The sequence below is a fragment of the Perissodus microlepis genome, chromosome 18 (genome assembly GCF_051167445.1).
Source record: "Perissodus microlepis isolate ML-2025 ecotype Zambia chromosome 18, ASM5116744v1, whole genome shotgun sequence".
Lineage (NCBI taxonomy): Eukaryota > Metazoa > Chordata > Actinopteri > Cichliformes > Cichlidae > Perissodus > Perissodus microlepis.
Genome location: NC_140478.1, coordinates 20311636 through 20334709, shown reverse-complemented (window position 1 = coordinate 20334709; position 23074 = coordinate 20311636). Strand labels below are relative to the sequence as shown.

General features: G+C 38.9%; 2 protein-coding genes across 2 annotated transcripts in view; both read left to right on the top strand.

Annotated features, from left to right (window-relative positions):
- Positions 1-1062, top strand: part of egfra (epidermal growth factor receptor a (erythroblastic leukemia viral (v-erb-b) oncogene homolog, avian)) — a 45704-nt gene extending 44642 nt beyond the window's left edge. Inside the window, exon 28 of the mRNA XM_084911840.1 lies at positions 1-1062. This exon is cut by the window's left edge and continues 894 nt beyond it. The gene's annotated coding sequence lies outside the window, so the exon portion shown is untranslated.
- A 1232-nt stretch (positions 1063-2294) lies between these two features.
- Positions 2295-22381, top strand: npc1 (Niemann-Pick disease, type C1). The gene is made up of 25 exons (XM_084911521.1): positions 2295-2470; positions 4976-5107; positions 5254-5360; positions 5700-5845; positions 6042-6209; positions 6330-6579; positions 7501-7583; positions 7688-8058; positions 8649-8875; positions 9198-9298; positions 11044-11146; positions 11232-11421; positions 11658-11840; positions 12351-12465; positions 12938-13065; positions 13363-13497; positions 13623-13712; positions 13914-14104; positions 14271-14386; positions 14812-14941; positions 15044-15229; positions 16655-16886; positions 17587-17700; positions 17875-18037; positions 18122-22381. The coding sequence occupies exons 1-25, from the start codon at positions 2393-2395 to the stop codon at positions 18202-18204; spliced, it is 3822 nt and encodes a 1273-aa protein (XP_084767647.1). The 5' UTR covers positions 2295-2392; the 3' UTR covers positions 18205-22381.
- The last annotated feature ends 693 nt before the right edge of the window (positions 22382-23074 follow it).

Here is a 23074-nt window from a genome sequence, read left to right as displayed (position 1 = left end):
TTTTTTAAAAAGATTCCCCAGAATTCCTTTGGCACCCCTCGTAGAGGATGAGTCAGATACCTTGGAATGTAGGGAATGTACAGTCGGCATAAAGGGGAATTCTGGTGAATTGTCATTTTAATGTGTGATCTTTATGTTCTAAATTAATTCTGTATGTATTAAAAAAGACTGTCGCATCACCTGGCATAGAACAAGAGAGCTGAGCTTCTTGTTTTTCCCTGTCATAACTATGTGGAGAATGTGATGGTAAATACAGCAAATGTTCCCGTTCGTCCTGCTGTGTTTTGTAGCTCAGATTCGGCAGCGTTCTTGTAACATGAAGCATATTTGTGGAGACCCACAAAGCGAGATAGTCTGAGGTTTTTTATCAGTGTGTCATACTAAAGTCTGAGTATTAAGGAAGTCATTTGTAGCCCTCATGACTGAGTACTTTTCAGAAAACAGCTGGGTTTTTTTTGTTTTTGTTTTTTATTTTTGGCAAGCAAAAACCGCATCATAGATAGACAAGTTGGGGAAAAAACTCAGCAGCACCAGTTGTGATCTAGATATATATAGTACTTTTGTTTTGTTTGTACCATGTTTAAAATGCTGGTTGACCTGTCTTAGGCCGTTTGAGTAAATTGTTTGAACTGTAGCAGTAGTTGCACTTCCCTGGGACATATTTTAGAGATGAATGTTTCTGACGCCCGCGGTCTGTTATTATCACCAGTACCCCTTTGGATGGTTCCTTGTTGTTTCTCACAAAATGTTGACAGTGCATCTATGAATCTGTTCCTAGCTTTAAAGCCTTTTTTAGTCCTGCAGCAGCATTAAGCCTCGCAAATATTTATTCCTAGTTTTAAGGGAATATAGTTTTGTAGCAGCCTGTAAACCTACCTTTGCAGATTTTACACAGGTACATGTACAGGTAACAGTGTGTATGCTGTAATATAACCCGGCATAGTCGCCTGTAATTTATACTCAGTACACAGTTCTGTCATATCATATGTGAATATGCACTTATTCCTGAATTGTGATTATTTCATTCAAAAGTGTAAATGAATAAATCTTATTTTCTATGGACATGTCTCCTGTTTGTTGTTATTTCAGTGCAGCCTGAATGCTTTCCTGTTTCTGTTTTAGTGAAACAACGATGCATTAAGGTGTTCTGCTCACAGCTTTAAAGAGATCCGGACATCAAGATATGCTCTTGATTGAATTTTATCTTTGTGCATAGACTAAAACATTCAATTTATTCGGCAGAACAAATGACAGGTTTATATGTCGCTTATGCACTTTTTTCTGTCCTAGCAGACGACTTTTGGTGGACCTCAAAAACTAGGAATGTGAAGGGAAACGGAGTCATTACAAAAAACACAAAAGGTTTCTTGCAGTACCAGGACATGAGATAAGGTAATGACTGCTGGGTTGTGGGCAGAAAAACGTGAAATTAAAACGGAAAGAAATTAAAAAGAAAGAATTATTTAAATTAGATTTGCGACTGCAGAGAGCCACTAACATCACAGCAGGATCAAAGGTAAATTAAATCGTTTGGCTTCAGGGGAAATGTGGAAATGTCCTCTGCTTTCTTGAAGTTTCTGTCCTGTCTTTGGACATTTCCAGAATACATCATTATAACAGTAATGTAAAGCTGTTCAGGTGACACATGAGCCAGAACTCTGCCCTGTTTTGGTAAAATATTCAAACTTGTGTGTTTCAAAGGAATGCTGAAAACACATGTGGTTTGTGGTATCAGAATAAAATAGAAATGCTCACTTCCTGGTTGGCAGTGTTTAAAAATAGTTGGGAAAAGGAAGGCCAAGGAATGCCACATCAACCCCGGGACAAATCTTGGAACAAACAAACTCTTGGCACACATATTTACATAAAGTACAGTCACTTTTTTAATGGTTGTATTTATGACATAGGTCAGGGTAGGGCTGTGAGTGGTAAACTGATACGGATGATTGACTACTGTATGATATGTTCCATAGATGTTAAAAAATGTTAGATTTTATTATAAGGTATATATGGTTTCCCCTAAGCTAAGGTTAAATAATTTTTCTATTGTCTTAAAATAAGGTAAATCATTTATTATGTAAGCTGTAGCAAGCAGATGTCTATCACTACAACCCAAATGTATCTGACTCAAGAACACTCTAATCCCTAGTTTAATCATGTGAATTCACGTGGAGACAATAAAAAAAGGTAACGGGGATTATTAAATTAAATGGGGAAGTTCCTTTCGTGGCCTTCGTGGTGCAGTGGGTCATCTTCGTCGCTAGGGGGCAGCGCTGGGATAAATATTTATCTCCGCCCCAAATAAATATTGGGAGGAAGAAGAAGACAGTTGTGAGGAAATGTAAAGTTTACCTGAGCAAGTCAGTTGAATTTGATCGTTTCAGGCACCGAGATGGGGCTCATGGCAGGGAGAAGCTTCTTAAGTTTGCTCATCCTCGTTATATTCGTGGCCGAGGGTTATTTTAGATCGGTAAGTTTGATTTAACGCCACCGCTCTCGTGACTGTTTAATGACTCAGCTCAGGCGTAGCTAGTGTTTGTTTATCAGTTGTCGAGGGAAACTCGAATTTAGGCTGAGTTGAGCTATTAAAAGTGTTCACCCTATTTTGCATATATTGAAGACAGCATTAGGCGATAATTGGCTTAATGTCGGTTCGAACATATAGCTGGGGTTAGTACTGCTGCTTTGTGGCGGACTAACACGAGACCGGCGGTGCGTGTACAGGTTCCAGGTTCAGCGAGTGTCGAAACCAGATTCGTGTGCTGACTAATGGCTCCCGAAATGTCATCATAGCTATGATAAATGTCGCTAAAATCTCAAGCCTGTCAAAGGGTGAACAAAACCTGCGAGTTAAAAGCTAGCTAGTTAGAAGGAATAGCTGTGGTGAAAAATTCGCTTTTTATTTGGATGTATCAAGTATTTGAACTACACGTCATGTAACTGATGTAGTAACCGCGGAGCTGGTAAAAGAAAATAGTGCAATGAGAGAATACAGAAGATCATGAGACTTGAAACTACTGGGGTTTATTTTGAGATTAACATCAATTCACATAAAAAAGCACAGTTTTGTGTGCCAGCTTCAACTTCTGCATGTATTGATAAACGTTTAAATTACTGCATCTCCTTAAGAAATACCCATAAAATTATTTAAGATCAGTTTAAGAGATTTTTGATCAAAGCAGACAAAAAAAAGAATTTGTCTGTGATTTAATCAGATGTAGATAATGCTAAGCCTCCCAGCTCCTGACTGTCATTGCATTATTTGCTCTCCTCCTCATGATGTAATTGGGTCAGTCCACTGACTGCACTTTTTTGAAATCCTGCTAAAACACCAGAATCTGATTAATCATTACCTCTTTAGGATAAGATATCCTGACAGAAGCAGCAGGAATGTCAAAATCAGTAAAAGAGTATTGATTTGTGGCTGCTGTGGATGAAGCTGAAAGTATTTTAGCAAAGCCTCTGAGTGTGCATGGCTCCTGAGTTTAGGTGAATTTCTCTGAATATCCCCAGGTGGAGTTTTGCTTTTTACCCTGAATTAACAAGACTTAATTTTGATAGATGCAGAGTTTGGTCACTAGCTCTGGCTGCACTTTCAATTTTTAGTGATATTCTAATGCCAAGTGTCATCTTCGCACCACAAGACACGGATAGGACGAAGTGTGACAGGCTTTCCCATAAAAGTTTGTGGAGTAAGTGAATCAACTTCCTTAAGTTACTCATCGGAAAGAAAAAAGCATGTGAGAGCGCACTGATGCTGAATAAACAGAAAAAAAAAAAGTTTAGTTTTAAATCTTTATGTAAGAGTATCTCTCCATGGTTGACTGATTAGAAAACAAAAACTGAGAAATGTGTCTGTCTGCTTTTCAAAGGGTATTCTTAAAAATACCAGATGAAAAGAAAACATGTTTGCAGAAGTGAGGTGACTATTTTCAGACATACAAAGCACAAGATACTAGAAACACAGGAAATGAGACCCGGTCTGATATTTAACTCTGTTAAATGTCGTCTGCATCCAAATTTGTTAAATGCCCTTAAGCAGTTTCAATCAAAGTCACACAGTCTGCTGGAGGAAAAGCTGGCGGAGAGGAGTGAAAGCAAGGAAACCTCCCTCTATTCACTTCAGCTCTTCACCCTCTTGGAGGGATGACAGGAGAGGAACGGAGAGAGACAAATGTGGCCACTCTTTGCGTTTGTGTAAGGGAAGTGAGAATCTGCAGTGACGTACCGATGAACTCTCATTACTCTCAAACACAAATACAAGAATACATAAATGTGGCTCTGTTAAGGGGTGGTCTCTTTTCACACATATTTGAACGCTCGTAAGAGCCACCCACTTCTGCTGTGGCTCAGGAGCTAGGTTGGTGGATCGATTCCCCAGTTAGCCCCAGCCTGGGCACAATGCTGAACCCCAGTTTAAGTTAGTGTGTGCGAATATTAGACCTTATAGAAAAAAGTGATTGAGAGTGTGTGAGACAAATTTAAAAAAAAAAAAAAAAAAAAATCACAGTGTAAGTGCTAGCATTTCTAACTGCTGCCACTGTTTCAAGTCTCATTCCAACAGCCTGAGCTGATATTTAATCTTGTAAACTTTTATCACATTTAATCACACTTTTAGTTTTTTGCTTGTTGTTTGTTTTTTTTGTTTTTTTTTCATAAATCTCTGCAGCCCTCAAAGCAGACTCACTCTGAAAGTCTTTGAGGCGGAAATGTATCTAAAGGAAGTCAGGTCATTCGTCTACAAAGTCATATGGTCTGCTGTAGCCTTTAGAGAAACTAAATGCGTCTGGGCTTTCTCTTTGCCCTCTTGGTTTTGACCATATCCTCACTTGGTGAAAATTGAAGTTGAGTCACATGAGTTAAAAAACAAAAAACATGTTGTACTGGACTGTGCAGCTGAAACTAGCATAAACTTGCACTGCAGTTTTCGCTGCGATCACTAAATAAATGACTTCTGATTTTCTTGTTTTACAAGTATCATGTTGTGGCCCATCACTGTGTGTGGTATGGTGAGTGCGGTAACTCGACGGTGGCTGGAAAAAAGTACAACTGCAACTACACTGGTCCACCTAAGCCACTACCACCTGATGGTTATCAGCTTCTCACCGTACGTACAGCCCTTCGATGTTTTTTTGGGGGGGGGTTTCTTCTCTTATTGCTCACATTTTTTGACACCTAAAGCATGCCACAGGTTTCCTCTTACAGAAATCCTCTTATAAAGTGTTGTCATTCTCTTTGTGTTTGAATATGAAGGAGCTCTGTCCTGGGTACGACTATGGAAACAAAAGTCTCTGCTGCAACGTTGACCAGTTGCGAACCCTCAAAGGCAGTCTCCAGCTGCCACTTCAGTTCTTGTCTCGGTACGCAAAGATTTTATATAATAAACTGCCAGAACACATGACGTGCTTGACTTGGCATCGTTGTTCCCTTTTTTGAATTTCTGATGATAAACTCTGCAGTGGCACACACAGCATACTGACAGTCTTCCATGTTTCAAGTGTCAACGTTACATTTTCCAGTTAATTGGTTTAGACGTGGACTCGCTCAAAGGCCAAAGGAATTTCATTTTATGTCAGCACACTTTTGTTTTCTCCAAGAAACCTTTACAGACTTTTACACTTTAACTTGTTTTATTATTTTGTGAGTTATAGCAGCAAATCTGTTTCCTTGTTTCTGTCTGACTGTGCGGCTGCCTGCAGGTGCCCGGCGTGTTTCTACAATCTCATGAACCTCTTCTGTGAGCTGACTTGCAGTCCACACCAGAGTCAGTTTATGAATGTCACCAATATTACTGGCGAAGACGTAATGGCAGTGCAATACTATATTGGACAAACATTTTCTAACGGTGAGGTTTTTAGCCAGAATTCCCAGTATTGTAACAGTAGGGAGCTTGATCAGTTCTATACAGATTCTTGTGTAATTGTTTAATTTTTGGTGACTGATAATTATAACATTTAAATTTGGAGTTGACTTAATTATTTATATGCCACCTTTTTGTTTTTTGCCTTGTTTTTAAAATTATGTCATTTGACTTCTGCCAGCCATGTACAATGCATGCAAGGATGTCCAGGCACCATCTAGCAATGTGAAGGCCTTATCTCTTCTGTGTGGCAAGACTGCAAAAGCATGCAATGCTACCAACTGGATCCAGTTCATGTTCAATACCGAGAATCAACAGACCCCTTTTCCCATCGATCCAGTATTCACAGGTCAGTATTTTTCCAAGTACTTTTTTTTTTTCCCCCCAAAAGCAGTAGTTTTCTGAGCTTGAGTATTTTTAAGTGTCTGATCCCTCTATTGTCCTGTGATGCGCAATGTCTTTACTCTAGATGTCCCGTTGGCTGGTTACACTCCCATGAACAACAATACGTACGCCTGTAACGAAAGCCTGGACGATGGTTCAGGTCCGTGCTCCTGTCAGGACTGCGCCAAGTCCTGCGGCCCGAAACCCGTACCTCCACCGCTCCCGCCTCCATGGACCATCCTTGGTATCGATGCCATGGCTGTCATCATGTGGATCTCCTACATGGCTTTCCTGTTCATCTTTTTTGGAGTTCTTCTGGGAGTGTGGTGTTACAGGTAATGGAATTTTTTAGCTTTGAACACACACTGTGTAGTTGGATGTGGAGAGATTTGTATGATGACACACTTTGAGGTTAAGCAGGGTTTTTCTGGTACGAGATAAGCCTTGAGGGTTGACTGCACGCGCATGATGGGTAAAGGCGATGACTGTGTGAAGAGGTTTGTGATGCTTTGCCAGGCCTTAACTGCAGCTGATTTCAGTTGTCAGGTTTTTTTTGTTTTTCTGCTTATGGTTTGGTTTTCATCTGGGGAAATACATCGTCACTCATGCTGATTTCGCGTTTGTCTGTCCAAAGAGTTGATGTGATTCTTTTAAATTATCATTACTGTTCAAAGGATCCTGCAAGCATCCACCACTTTTGCCTTGAGTTGGAACTCGAGCCTTTTCAAGTTGCCAAGTTTTGTGATTCATTTTATTTTTCCCACAAGTTTACAAGACTGTTTAGCCCACTCCTGATATTCTCTCTCTCATTCATTCACTCAAACATTCATATGAAAAGAGCAGGAACCTGTGTTGTTTTTACAGCATAGGAATGTCTGATTTACTTGCCCTGAGAATTCATTTAGTCGCAACTTCCAAATGCAAATGCCACTCTCTGAAGTTAAGCAGGTAAAAGGTCATAAACTAATTGATCAAGCAAATTTAAAAAGAAAAAGGGCGGGGGGCAGAGTGCCTTGCACCAAACCCTTGATCCCCTGGGAAAAGGGTTGGAATATCCTTAAATTAATGCATTTATTAAGTCTGTGCTTTACATTGAAATTGTAACTGCATCTTATAATTTGTTGAATAATTAAAATAACAAATCTTTCTGATTGTATACTGTTGGGTCCTGTATCAAACAGTACATAATGTAGCTGAATATATTTCAGAGTGGAAAACAGATTTGGATGATATCGTATGTTGGTCCTTCTTTGCAGGAAAAGAGCTATCACATCTGAGTATGGCCCCATTTTGGACAGTAATAACCCACTTTCGCTTAACAGTGATGATCCTGATCAAGGTACAGCTATGAAATGTCATTGAGACTGCATAATTTCTCCAAATGTGTCTTGATGTAATTACCACACAGTCCAAACTAAGTTCTAGGTATTTCCTACCTTTCAGTAAATGCATCATGCTGTGAAACGCTGGGTGAGCGTTTTGAGAATGGCCTGCGGATGCTCTTCAGCTCCTGGGGTTCCTTCTGCGTGAGGCATCCATTTCTCATCCTCTTCTGTTGTCTGGTACTGGTGGGAGCCTCAGCTGGGGGCCTGGCCTACATGCGCATCACCACCGACCCCGTTGAGCTCTGGTCATCTCCCAAGAGCCAAGCTCGTCAAGAGAAGGATTACTTCGACAAACACTTTGGACCTTTCTTTAGAACTGTGCAGCTCATCATAACTACTCCACTCAAGCTCAATGAGACCTACGATCCGTATTTTGGAGGACCATCTGTCCCATTCAGTTCGGTTCTGAACAAAGATTTCCTGCATGAGGTGAGTTGAAGTCAGACTGGTTTGAAAAAAACAATTGACCTGTATTTGTATAGCGCTTTACTTAGTCCCTAAGGACCCCAAAGCGCTTTACGCTACATTCAGTCATTCACCCATTCACACACTGGTTTATTTTGGAAGCCTGTTCAGTCTACTTTGACTATTTTTGACACATATAAACTATATAGAAGTTTAAACAAAAGGTATTAACGAACCATCCAAATATTTCAATGAGGTTAAATATGATTTAATGCTCTCCTAATGTACACAAGTGACTTTCTTATCTTCAAGAAATAAATAAATACAGCACCATGGTGTCTCTGTTTTGAGCGTATCCTTGGCTAATATATTCCACATTAATGGCATTGGCTGAACATGCAGACTCACGCAGGTTTTCAACCAGAGACCGTTCTGCTGTGAAGCAACATTGCTAACCGCCGAGCCACAATGCTGTCAGTGTGTAAATTCTGTAACAACGTCACTGTTTCCTTTGTTAGATAAAATAGAAGCTTTGCACGTGAAAAGCAAGCAAATTTTTCATACGGTGGTTAAAAGGCTCTCCTTCCTTTTTCCATTTTCTTTCAATTTACCAGGTCCTGGATCTGCAGCTTGAAATTGAAGGCCTCGTAGCCTCATATAATCAAGAATCCGTTACCCTAAAAGACATCTGCTTGGCTCCTCTGGCCCCGTACAATGACAACTGTACAATTCTTAGTGTCCTAAACTACTTCCAGAACAGCCACGCTGCACTGGATCACTATATGGGAGATGAATTTTATATCTGGGCTGACTATCATGACCACTTCCTCTACTGTGTCAGGTAAAAGTATTTGTATCTGTTTTATTGATAGATTTAGCCTTTACTTCTCCTATCAGCTTGTTGCTGTCACATTTGTGTTAAATGTCTAAGAAATATTTTTAAAAGTTAAAAAAGGCAAACCAACAGTTGAAAAATGGCGCCTGCAGTTAACAAGAATCTCCTTTGTGTAGCTGAGGTCACTGAAAAAAGTGTCGTCTTAAAATAGTACACTCAAACTTACTCATTCGCTGTCATGTGCAATAGATGTTTATCTGACGCAGATTTCTGCAAACCCTTACTGACGGTTGTCTTTAACCTAATTGTTTACTTTTTGCTTGTGCAGTGCACCGGCTTCCCTCAACGACACCACTGTGCTACATGACCCTTGTTTAGGCACCTTTGGTGGCCCTGTCTTCCCTTGGCTTGCACTGGGAGGATACGATGGTGAGTTGTGAAGTATATTCACATGACTTCGGTTTGACACTAGACAACCCTTTTTTTTTTTTTTTTTTTTTTTTTTTTTTTTTTTTTTTTTCTCTTAAATTAATTTGGTGAGTTGGGAGCATTTACAACTTCAGTCAGAGCATGGGGGTTATACTGGCACAGCTTTGTATGTTAAAAGTTGTTTGAACGCCATCCTGGTAGTTAAACTGTTGCATTGGGGAAAAAAAGCTTGTGTATTCACCAATTCTGGGGGCGATTGTGGCTCAAGAGTTGGGTGTTCGTCTTGTAATCGGAAGGTTGCTGGTTCGAGCCCCGGCTCGGACAGTCTCGGTCGTTGTGTCCTTGGGCAAGACACTTCACCTGTTCCCTACTGGTGGTGGTCAGAGGGGCCGATGGCGCAATATGGCAGCCTCGCTTCTGTCAGTCTGCCCCAGGGCAGCTGTGGCTACAACTGTAGCTGCCTTCACCAGTGTATGAATGTGAGAGTGAATGAATAGTGGTATTGTAAAGCGCTTTGAGGGGTCCCGAAAAGCGCTATATAAATGCAATCCATCATTATTATTATTATTATTATTATTATTATTAATTCTGAATTTTCTTTTAATGAAATTGTACATTTAAGTTGCATGCAACACGTTTCATAGAAAAGCAATTCTAAGTGCAAATCATTACTGCTGTTTGTCCCAGAACTGTGGGAATTGTTTTTTTTTCTCCCCTACAGTAGTTACATAATTGGTTTACAGCTTCTCGTATTGTTCCTTTATTGAGTTTTACTGCGCTGAAAGAAACACTTTGGTCTTTGATCACTCGCTGTACTCTGCGTATAAACTTTCCATTTGTAGCAGTATATGGAGGGCCTAAAGTGCCAAAAATTTGATTAGGAATTATAATAAAATAATGGAATAGATTTAAAAAAAAAAAAGAGAGAAAAAAAAAAAAGTGCCATGAAATGCATACAAAACAAAAACAATGAAAAAAGAAGAAAGATAATTCTGTGCAAGTTAAAAGCAGGAAAAATCCAATGGGGGAAATAACATGTCTAAATTTCAATGATATTAAGTTATAAAATATATAAATAGGTAAATTTAAAAAAAAAAAAATACTACAGTGCATGATTGTTGTAGAAGAAAATGAAGACAAAGATAGGAACGTATGTCTGGCCTTCCAAATGACTGATTATATAATTCATTAATACCTATGTTAATTTAATTTTATTCATTTTATGTTGTAATATTTTGTTGGAGTTACCAGGGAAGGATAGGTTTTGTAATAAGTTTAGAGGGGACAGCTCAGGTTGGAGACAAGTATCGGGGCGAGGTTTAGATGGTGTTGGGCTATGTTGCAGTTGTAGTAGTGTTGATTTAGAATAAACTGTGGCATTGCATTTATTATAGTGTAGTGCAACATCATTAGAACTGATCTTGTACTACAATTAGGAAATGAAAAACAAATGACTTAAGTACTAATAGCAAGAATATGGAGCATTACTAGATCTGAAATGTTGCATCCAAATAAAGCCTAAATCAAAAGTAAGAACAACTTCCCATTTTTGTCTTCAGCCAACTGTGACGATCTAATTTAGAAGCCATTTTTCCCCCAGCCATTGTAATCTGTACACTTTTTCAAAAGGAACATTAAGCAATAACTGTCAGTTCAGTAATCCTAATTATTATGATTGATAAATGAGAAGCATTTTAAGTGGTTCATGCATCTTGTTTTTTGTTTTCCTTCTTTCCCCACTACAGACACAAACTACAACAATGCCACTGCGCTCGTGATCACCTTTCCCATCAACAACTATTTGAATGATACCGTCAGACTGGAGAAAGCTCGGGCATGGGAAAACGAGTGAGACAACAAACGATCAATAAGCTCACGGTAGCTCAAGATGCTGCTCGTACGTTAACATCTGGGTTTTTTGCTTCCATTTCAGGTTCATCAAATTTATGAAGAACTTCAGCAACCCCAACCTGACCATCGCTTTCAGTGCAGAGAGGAGCATTGAAGATGAGATCAACAGAGAGAGCAACAGCGACATCAGCACTGTGGTCCTCAGCTATGGCATTATGTTCATCTACATCTCCCTGGCCCTGGGTCACATGCACAGCTTTAGAAGAGTGCTGGTAAAAATTAAGTTCTTTTTCTTCACTGTGCATGTGCTTTTAATGATCAGTGAACATAATCCATGCCTGAAATAGTTTGACACATTATGCTTTGTAACTCCTCCTTCCTGTTTGTGACCATAGAATTTAACACATGACTTAAATTTAGCTAAACTGGATCAACATGATTGGCAGCTTTTTTCTAGTCGTGCATAAAGTGTGCACATAATGGGCTTTTTATACTTTTGCCCCTACAGGTGGACTCTAAGATTTCCCTGGGTATAGCAGGTATCCTGATTGTGCTGAGCTCTGTGGCCTGCTCACTGGGGATCTTCAGCTACTGTGGTGTCCCACTAACGCTCATTGTGATTGAGGTCATTCCCTTCCTTGTGCTGGCTGTTGGAGTGGACAACATCTTTATCATAGTACAGACATACCAGGTAAGCCCTTTCAATCCAGTCCATTAAACTGACACATAATTAACAAGTGGTTTGCCATATAATGTGGTGCTACTCTAGACCTTTATTAATATTAAATATGAATTATTGTCCAGTTTTCTGTCTCTCTATTATGTTTTTTTTTTTTTAAATTATTTTCTTATAAGCATAACTAAACGTTCAGATAATGAGGTCAGCTTATCTGCAAGTGATCCATGTTTGCCAAAAGGTCAGGCTTTGAAAATGCATAAAGTCAGGCTGACAACCAATCAGAGTAAAGAGGGGGTGGTCTAAATAGAAGGGGAGATAAGATGGCATGTTTCAGATGGTTGATGATCTGAGGGGCTGCGCTCAAGCCCAGTGTAAGATTAATAAGGATTATTTCGGACGGTGAATCATGTTAAGCTACTCTGGTGAGTCCAAGAATAGAAAAATGGAGCTGTAAATAAAAATGGGTCCCTTTTGTACCAGCTACGTGTACTAAATTGGTTCTTCATTTGTATTTTCGAACAGAGGGATGAGCGGATGCCACAGGAAGAACTCCACCAGCAGATCGGTCGTATTCTTGGAGACATCGCCCCGAGCTTGTTTCTGTCCTCCTTCTCTGAGACTGTCGCCTTCTTCCTGGGTAAAATAGATCGGTTATTACATTTTCCTTTATTACTACATCAAGTACACAGACAGTTCTCAGATCAAACTGCTCTTTTTATCATCAATACCTACCCTGACATAGTGTTCATACAACAGTGATTGTATAATAAATGCTCTGTAACACTGTTTGTACTGATGGGACTATTTCAGATCTCTAACAACTGAGTCACTTGGCAGTGACGGTGCTATTTATTTCACTCTTCTGACTGTATGCCAAGTCTGTGTAACGCTGATTGTCTGAATCTTGATTCTAATAGTGTTTGTTTCCATTACACTTATCAAAGCCATTAAAAGCTAGAATAATTTTTTTGTTTTGCTTTTTTTTTTTTGTTTGTTTTTTTTGTTTTGTTTTTTGTTTGGTCCGATTTGTTGCCATGGCCACAAAATGTGTCAAAGTGCCCTGGTGAGTCACATACTGATAAAATAATCCTTTTCTTTTTCTTTTCCAGGAGCGCTGTCCAGCATGCCAGCAGTCAGGACGTTCTCCATGTTTGCTGGCTTGGCTGTTTTTATTGATTTCCTTTTGCAGATCAGTTGCTTTGTCAGCTTGCTCGGTCTGGACGCTAAAAGGCAAGAGGTGAGACGATCATATGAACAGAGTTAGAGATTTACATACTGAGGGTTTATGGAGATGTTTTGCCAAATATTTAAGCTGAAAGTTTCAGTCCCAGCAAACTCTTAATCTAATTTTGAGGAGATTTAAAATGAAATTGGTGCAGTGATGTCTCTTCTTATTGTTCAAATTTCCTAGTGGAGTTTGGAGTGTATTTGAATCTCAATAACAAATGTTTGAGTGCATATTCTTGATCGTTTCAGACTAGGTCAGTAGTGGTAACGTACACTTATCAAATGCTTTGTTGTTTGTGTCTAATAGAGGAATCGACTTGATATCTGCTGCTGCGTGACGCTGCCAGAAGGACAGGAAATCAAAACAGATGGCTTCCTGTTCCTGTTTTTCAAGAAAGTCTTCGCCCCATTCATCCTCACAGAGTGGGTGCGACCGGTCATAGTGAGTACCTCAGTGCAGTCATGCACGCCTGCCTTTTAATAATTAGCTAAAAAACGGGTTTTCGGGTTTGATTTGAAGAATTGTTTGTCATGAGCATGCATTCATGATCATATTGTTATTTATAGGTGGCAGTGTTTGTGGGAATGCTCTCCTTCAGTATTGCTGTGGTGAATAAAGTTGAGATCGGACTGGACCAGAAATTATCCATGCCGGATGTAAGTTTTATGTACACCATTTTGATACTTTTGGAAAAGTTTGTCTACAGCTAAATCATGCATGTAATGTGCCATAATTTCTCACAGCTGTGTGTGTGTGTGTGTGTGTGTGTGGGGGGGGGGGGGGGCATGGAACAAGCATGATATCTTGTCTCACATCCTTTTTCCTGCGGGCAGCTCTGACAGTTTCTTTCTCTCTAGGACTCGTATGTGTTGGAGTACTTCAAGAACATGAGCGAGTATCTCCACACTGGAGCACCTGTTTACTTTGTGGTAGAGGAAGGTCTCAATTACAGTAGCCCAGAGGGTCAGAATGCTGTGTGTGGAGGGGTGGGGTGTAACAACAACTCCCTGGTGCAGCAGGTCTACACAGCCTCACTTATTAGCAACTAGTAAGTCTGAGCTGAGGATGACATGAGCTCCTGATCCAACTGTTTAAGTGTTTGTGTAAATTAATATATCAATCGCTAAACTTTAGATCCTGCAAAGGTTTTGAAACCTGTCTGCTCTGATGTTGTGATGCCAGAGCTATTTATTTATTTTTTCCTCTGCTTATAGCACAAGCATTGCCAGCACACCATCCTCCTGGCTGGATGACTACTTTGACTGGGTGAAGCCTCAGTCCACCTGTTGTCGGTACTACAACACCACCGGGGCCTTCTGCAATGCCTCCGGTAAAGTTTTATTCAGTGCTTTGAACGCTTGTTTCATAACCCCATAACCCTGCCGTTACAATGGGCCAGTCTGGCCAAAGGTTTTTATTTCTAGTTCTTCATATGAAACAATGGCTGTAAAACATATAATCCATGTCAAAACAACAAGGCAATATAAGAACTCAAACGGTTAAAGTAAGGTGCATTACATTTTTCAGAACAAAAACAAAAAGCAGGTGCAGGAATCTGTATCCATGGTGATGATGATGGTAATCTTAGTAATAATGTTGACAGTGTGATCTGTATATATTGTATGTTAATCACCTCTATGTTGTATATCAGACTTTCCAAAACATTCACTTGTTACTTTATTAGTTTTCAGTTCTTGTGTTTTTTGTCAGAATAAATGTGCAGAAGTATTTGTACTGATTAATGTATTTTTCCAGTGGTGAACTCGTCCTGTGTATCCTGTCGGCCGATGACTCCCAGTGGAAAAAAGAGGCCTGAAGGAGAAGACTTCATGCACTTTTTACCCATGTTCCTGTCTGACAACCCCAACCTGAAATGCGGAAAAGGGTAATTTTAAAGCTCTGTCAACATCTCCTCCTTCTATTGAAAGCACTGTGTACCAGTTTTGTTGTGGATTATGATGTTTCACTTCTTCCCATATTCCTCTAGTGGCCATGCAGCCTATGCTGCCGCAGTTGACCTGTATCCCAACAACACAGGGGTAGGAGCCACGTACTTCATGACTTACCACACCATCCTAAAGGAGTCCTCAGACTATATAGAGGCTCTGAAAATGGCTCGAATCCTGGCCAAAAATATCAGTCAGTCCATGGACCACAAAGTTTTCGCCTACAGGTAAGACCTATCGTATCAACCTGCCACGCATACATATATATGTATGTATGTATAGATAGAGATAGATATAGATAGAGAGATATATATATATATATATATATATATATATATATATATATATATATATATATATATATATATATAGATAGATAGATAGATAGATAGATAGATATATATATATATATATATATATATATATATATATATATATATATATATATATATAGATAGATAGATAGATAGATAGATAGATAGATAGATAGATATATATATATAGATATATATATATATATATATATATATAGATATATAGATATATAGATATATATAGAGATATATAGATATATAGATAGAGATATATAGATAGAGATATATAGATAGAGATATATAGATATATATAGATAGAGATATATAGATATATATATATAGATATAGATAGATAGAGATATAGATAGATAGAGATATAGATATATAGAGATATATATAGATATATATATATAGATATATATATATATATATAGAGATAGATATATATATATATATATAGAGATAGATATATATATATATATATAGAGATATAGAGATAGATATATATATATATATATATATATATATAGATATATATATATATAGATATATATATAGATATATATATATATATATATATAGAGATAGATAGATAGAGATAGATATATATATATATAGAGATAGATAGATAGAGATAGATATAGATAGATATCATTTTATAGTTCTTTATTAAAGTTTGTTCCAAATGAAAAGTTTTCAGTTTCAGCCACTGTTGTATGGTTTATGGTGGTGTATGCTGAATTTTTTGAACTGAAACTTTAGGGTTATCAGAGGTGGGGAAGTAGGTTATAGATAAACACACAGCAAAGAAAACAACATTGCAATACAATACAGTACAATTTTATTTATATAGCAGCTTTAAAACCAAAGGTAGACCAAAGTGCTTCACAATAATGCAATAAGTTATTGATATAAAACATTAACGAAGTACAAAAACAGGCACCAGTACTACTAACAGATGGGGAAGCACTAATTAAACCAGGAGTGGGGGCTAAATAAAATAGGTACCGCACCTCAGGGTCAATTCAAAATATAAAAATATTATCTAGGAGAATCAGGAATAATGCAGTGAAAGGTTAACATTTATGGAAATGCAGATGTTTGACATTAAAGTGTTTTCTGTTCTCTACAAATTTCACTTTATTTTTTATGAAATTACATTTGCTGTTTGTCAGAACAGGATGATTGGTAACTAGTTTAAAAATGTAATAAAGCGACAGTTCCTTGTTGTTTTTAAACATATAGACCAATATTTCAATACAAGTATTAAACACATACTCTTTTATCTATTGAGATAACAGTTTATTGCTAACTAATGTGTATTCTCCTCCTTTGCAGCGTCTTCTACGTGTTTTACGAGCAGTACCTCACCATCATGAATGACACGATTCTGAACCTGTGCGTCTCGCTGGCAGCCATATTTGTGGTGACGACAGTGCTGCTGGGCTTCGAGCTGTGGGCAGGCGTGCTGGTCAGCATTACCATCGCGATGATTCTGGTCAACATGTTCGGTGTCATGTGGCTGTGGGACATCAGTCTCAATGCAGTATCACTTGTGAACCTGGTTATGGTAAGAGCACCTTGAATTCACTGGACTCGGAGGTTAGGTTTGATAGAGTGAGCCTGTTTTACACTGTAATCATGTGAAAGTCTATCATTTAACCAAAATATCCACTTTAATACAGTGGAAAACCAAAAAGCTTTGTATTTTAAAACCCAGATTTTGTTGATTTTGTTTTCTATTGCATGCTTTTCACAATACAGTAACAACTAATCCTAATATACTGGTTCATTGAGCGTTAAGTGTTTTTATATAGGTGTTGTTTTTTTTGTGATATTATTAAAGATATAACCTTTTAATAGCTCAGTCACAGTAGGAGAAAAATGCCAATTTTTTTGCAATAGGAGTAAAATCTGTGGTTGACCAGTGATTGCACTGAATTCTTTTTTTTTTTTTTTTTTTTTTTTTTTTTAACTTTAACATCCAGCAACTCATTGTAAGCAGTTCCAGCAGCTACTTGAGTCAATTGCACAGATTGCCTTGTGGGAGGCAACCTGTCTTCAAACAATCAGTCTGACTGCAATCAGTGAGACAAATTATGCAAACAGTGTCCCTAAAAGTTTGCAGATGTGTTGGCAAAGTAATATGTTGTATTAATTTAAAAAAAAAAAAAAAACCCACAAAAAAAACATTAGAAAACCTCACACAGAATAGAACTCCTGAGTGTTCATGTTGGTGGTGCTGAGGTGTTTCCTGTCCTCTGTTGCAGAGCTGCGGGATCTCGGTGGAGTTCTGCAGTCACATCGTGCGAGCCTTCACCGTCAGCGTGAAGAACAACAGAGTGGAGCGTGCTGAGGAGGCCCTAGCTCACATGGGCAGCTCAGTAAGTTTTTCACCTCTCATTAAATCCACAAGAGGGCGTCGTATTATGATCTCTTTTGGCTTAAAGAATAATTTTGGCACTTTGGTAATGCAGTGCATCAAAAACTGCTAGATGAAAGGGTCACGTTTACTTTTAATTATCACTGCCTCATGTAACTTTTTCCTCTTTCTGCAGGTTTTCAGTGGGATCACATTAACAAAGTTTGGAGGCATCATAATTCTGGCACTTTCCAAGTCGCAGATCTTCCAGGTCTTCTATTTTAGGATGTACTTGGCCATAGTGCTGCTGGGGGCGGCGCACGGCCTCATCTTCCTCCCTGTACTTCTCAGCTATATAGGTCAGTAATGCGGTAAATAGAAGAAACAAGTGCACCAATATAGAGGCTGTTTATACTGACTTTAACGTGTTTGACTCTTCACAGGTCCGTCAGTGAACAAAGCAAAGGTGTTTGCCGCTAAGAAGCGCTGGTCTGGCACAGAAAGGGAGTGCCTACTCAACTACTAGCAGCTTGCTTGAGCCAGTGAACAATGAACTAACTATTTGTCTGTGAGCGACGTGCGTGGGTGTGAGCGCGAGCAATTTCTGTGACCACTCATCGTCATTGCCACTACTATGCATGGATTTCACTCAGGAATATACTTTGGGAATGGGAGCGCCAGAGGCTTTACCCGAATACATACTTACCGAACTTCCTCCGAAGACTTTGGATCTCACCAATCCTCCTCCTTCTTCTTCCGCCTACTCACACTACAGGATAAGTATGACTTCAGAGTTTGAAGCTTGAGCAACATACCACAGAACAGACACTTTGCCAGTCTGAATGTGGGAGATTTACCGCCCCCGGCATCATTTTACAGACAAACCCTCAGTCAGTTCCAAATGGTGCGTGTGGTTCTGATTCGAGAAAACTAAAAAGGGTGATACTGGTTACTTTTATTATAAATGTATATAACCACAAAAACATGTAAATGGATTTTGTCAAAGCAGGACTTTTATATAGCTATTTGATATTATACAACATTAGAGCTAATGATGATAATGGCATCACAGGCTCTTATGATATCTGGCATTAGCATGAATCATAACTTCAGCTTCACATCACACAAAACAGCACATCAAGCAAATAATGATCCACCACATTTTCCAATTCCAGCGATTTGACCCCAGTGGGCTGCGTGTAAACATTATCTAAGGTTAATCAGGTTTAACAAAGCAATACAGAAACTGCAGCTCACACTATGCTTAGCAGCAGCGTTAAAGAAAGATGACGTTTTCTGCATCTGGTGGATATAAACGCCATCAGTGTTGAAACACTGTGACACAAAGCCCAACCAAAACATTCCATATATGTGCATTCCGCATTGTTTGCTTCCACATTGGTAGTTATCGCTTTTTACTTTCAAACCTGCTTATTTATCTTTAGTGCCTCAAGCGACTGCAGATGTGGACTTAAATGCAGCCAGAATGCATGTTGATGCCAGGTGCAAAGGGAGTCATGGTGCTTAGAACGGTTTTATATTGAAGTGTTTAGATACAGTTACAGTGCAACGTGTTGCACCAAGAAGGTGGAGAGATGCGGCTTCACATTCAGCCATGAAAAAGCTTTCACAGGACTGAATTAAAATACACTTATTGTGCTGTGCTCATCTAGAGTCATCCCTTCACCTTTTAATTTATTATGTAGCTGATTTTTAACTATTAATGTTTTGTTACCATGCATTACTGTCTTAGAATTCCTTCTGGTGTCCTTTTAAAAACAAAAACAACTAATTTGTGGGCACTCTGAAATTGTAACTACATTCCAGGACCTTGTTCACTTGCTTCACCCAGGTCACAGCACGTCTGATATGGGTGACGGCGTCTCTCCACTAAAGGAGGTGAACTTTTTTTTTTTTTTTTTTTACACCCACGGTACACTCTGCTGACACCATTGATACCTCCCACTGCTTTCCATTTATGGTTCCGTGTTTGTTTTTTAGTGATGCAGTGATATTGTTTGGAATTTGAACTGGATGTGAAGAATGCTTTTGCACAGCTGGTGTAATCATTAATAATGAATTGTTGTTTTTGTTTTCTTTTAATAGAGCTGTGCTTTAACACAGAGTTAAACGCGTCTAAAATGATGAATTTTGTTGTCAAAACTGAATTTAACAAACCTTTGGGATTCTTAAGTTTTTAAATATTTTAAAATAAAATAAATAGTACTTTTAAAAATACTGCAGAGCCTACTTCATATTGTTTTCAGAGTATATGCTATAAATCTTGCTGATGTAGCTTTTTGTTGTTGTTGTTTTTCATTATTTTCAGTGCTGTGAACTGTAACTGTAGCAGACGCTAATGTAGCATAACCCACTCAGTAAATGTAGCTGAGGCTGCTCAGACTGACCACTGTGTGGCGCCTGAATCCATGCACTGAGCTCTGTCTGCATCACGCTTTCAGTTATGTAGTGGAAGTGACCTAATTTTTATGGTTTGCAGAGAAGCGGTCCTGCAGTGCTTTTAATTAGTCAGTGAATTAGTTTTCTGCAGCATGTCACTATTTCACAGCTACACAGACGTCTTAATGGAGCTGATTGTTTAGCATCTAAGTTTTGCAGCTTTTTGGAAATCAACACCAACACTTTGGGGGCCATCAGTCACAGTCGCATCCCATTTGAAAGCAGTTGCCAAACCTAGAGCTGTCTTCTTCCTGCCAGCATGTGTTGTTGTGACTTTCTGTCGAGCACTGTTGTCACACAATCCTCCAGCTCATGACTTATTTATCTACTGCCCCATGAGAGCAGGGAGTGTTCTTTGAATCACAGGTTGTCGGAGTACTATTATGTAAGATGTGCGAGGCTTGCCTCTCACTGGACTCTGACCTGTCCTCATCTTTCATTATGACAGAGACAGATGTGCACAGAAAAACAGGAAGCATGGCAAACATTTCGCTGCAACCCTTTGTGTGTGGCTAAAATCAGCTGGTGTGAAATTATTTCCTCTGCACTACTGTACAAGAATATCTCTTAAATACTAGACAGACAAATTTTTCTTGGTAGTAACGCCCAGAATAGATGATGACTCATGATTATTCCTGAAACCTGAAACCTGAAACTAAAGTGAAAATCGAAAATTGTGATCTGGAATTGAAACTAAAGATTAGTTGATTTACTAGTGTGATTGTAATCTATAATTTACCGGCAGCCCAATAAAATTCTAGTTGTTATTATTACAGCTGCTGAAAAGTTTAAGTTACCCATGTTTTGTTTTGTTTTTTCAAAAAAGAGAAGCACATTTGTTTTTATCTAGCTACATTAAATTGATCAAAAATGTACATGACCATGATTAACAGTGTCATTCATGACACATTGTTTATAATTTGTAATGTAAGCTTATTGTGTTGGCACAACTAAAGCTGTTTTACTGATTAAAGAAGCAATAAAAAAGGGTGGTGTTTTTCTGCAACTCATCAGCATTTTTAAGCTTCTAACAGATGAAGGTTGCAAGCAGGAAACTCAATTAAAGCCGAAGCTTCCATATTTACTACTCCCTGCACAAACCAGCACAGCTTGGCTCTGATAACTTTTCATTAAGTTAACCCTTGAGGTGTCCGTTTGTCAGACTAGAGAGTCGGGGATCCTGATAAACCTCTGAACAAAAAGAGCCAAAGTTCTTTTCTACTGCTCTGCTCTGTCTGGAGCCAGTGTGCACGGTTTCGTTAAAGGTCTCAAGTGTTTTTAGCCATTCTCTTCATCTCTTACAATAAACGAAAGAACAAAATGTTTCTGAAGAAATTTCTTCTGTTTTTGTTTTTTTTTTTTGTTTGTTCATTTTTTTTGGTTTTCCCGAATAGATTTTGGACATCGAAATTTGTTGCATCTTAAGATTATTCTTCAAGTCAATCAGCTTTTTAACATGCTAAACCAGGGGTGGGCAATCTCAGTCCACGAGGCCCGGTGTCCCTGCAGGTTTTAGATGTGTCCTCGAACCAACACAGCTGATTTAAATGGCTAAATTAGCTCCTCAACATGTCCTGAAGTTCTCCAGAGGCCTGGTAACAAACTAATCATGTGATTCAGGTGTGTTGAACCAAGGTGAGATCTAAAACCTGCAGGGACACCGGCCCTTGTGGACCGAGATTGCCCACCCCTGTGCTAAACAATGATTGTTGGTTTAAAAAAATGGGTCTAGTTGTGTATATTTTCTAATAACCACTTATATTTCATCTTTGCAATACCATCTACTTTTTGTGCAAAGTGTGCCAGCTCACCTAATCGCAAATCTACTCGAGGTAGATTTCATTTCTGTGAAAAGGTTACAGTATGTTGTGTAAATCCCCCACATACAAAGTCACCGGGGATGATTTTATTATTTTAAAAAAATCTCATTGTATAATTTGTACTGTGACACTGCTGTCTGGATGAAGGTGACTCTGGATTATCAGCAGCTGGAAACTATATTTTTTTCTTAGGTAACAGGACTATTCTAGAAAATAATCTGTTAGCTAATACTGACTGTTTTTAACACAAGTGTATCCTGGTAGATTTTAAATTCTGAAATGTCATCTATCACCATCGCATCTGCTTTCAAACATCAAACGTAAAGCCTCGTCCTTGAACTCGCACTGGAGCGTCCACTCAACCTACTTAAAAAGTTGATCAGTGTGTCCATCAATAAATAAGTGGAAGAAGCGTTTAATGACCTGCTTTGCGTCACTGGTTTTTTGTTACAGTGGGCTCAGTTGTCCCTGAAATAGACTCTTGGGGTGGAACAAAAGCGATTAGGTAGCCTCGTCAAACATGAGGAGAGGATCAGATTTTTAGGTCTGCCTGCAGAGTTTTCCCCTCCTGACCGTGCAACAGCATTAGAAAAATAGCACAGTGGTTACTGAAAGATGAAGCAGATGTGAACAAAGAGACCACCGAACTCGCTGCTCAACAGTAATTTGCCTCGATCCTTAGCTTTCATCGTTTCCTTGTTTACAAACTGTACATGATGGAAAAGCCCTGAGTCACTGTATCATGACAGGAAAGGGGGCAAAATGCCATTTCAGCCAAATGTTGTTATTTTAAAGGGAAGGGCAATAGGCTGCAGCTTGCCCCAAACGATGGTACACATATTTTCACAATGAGGGTCACTTATGTGTGAGCAGGGCTCAGGAAGGGCTGTCAATAGATCCCTTTATGAGGTGGTGAGGGGGGAATTAGGCCCTCAATGGAGGGGACTAAGCCATGTAGGACATGTGCCCACACTCAGGCCTGACCTGTTTGTTTTGATGGCAGCACGAGACCGGCGTGACTGCAGGCCTTGTTTACTTTGGACGTGTCAGGAAGAGGACAGTTCCCACTTGATAAGAAACAGACCTCTCAGATTGCATCAGAGGAGCAAGTGCAGA

What these genes read in the sequence shown, in the direction of transcription:
- npc1 (XM_084911521.1), top strand. Translation starts at nt 2,393, where the DNA reads ATGGGGCTCATGGCAGGGAGAAGCTTCTTAAGTTTGCTCATCCTCGTT. An exon ending in GCCTCACTTATTAGCAACTA is followed by an intron (nt 14,105 to 14,270) that starts GTAAGTCTGAGC and finishes CTCTGCTTATAG; the next exon opens with CACAAGCATTGCCAGCACAC. An exon ending in GGCCTTCTGCAATGCCTCCG is followed by an intron (nt 14,387 to 14,811) that starts GTAAAGTTTTAT and finishes GTATTTTTCCAG; the next exon opens with TGGTGAACTCGTCCTGTGTA.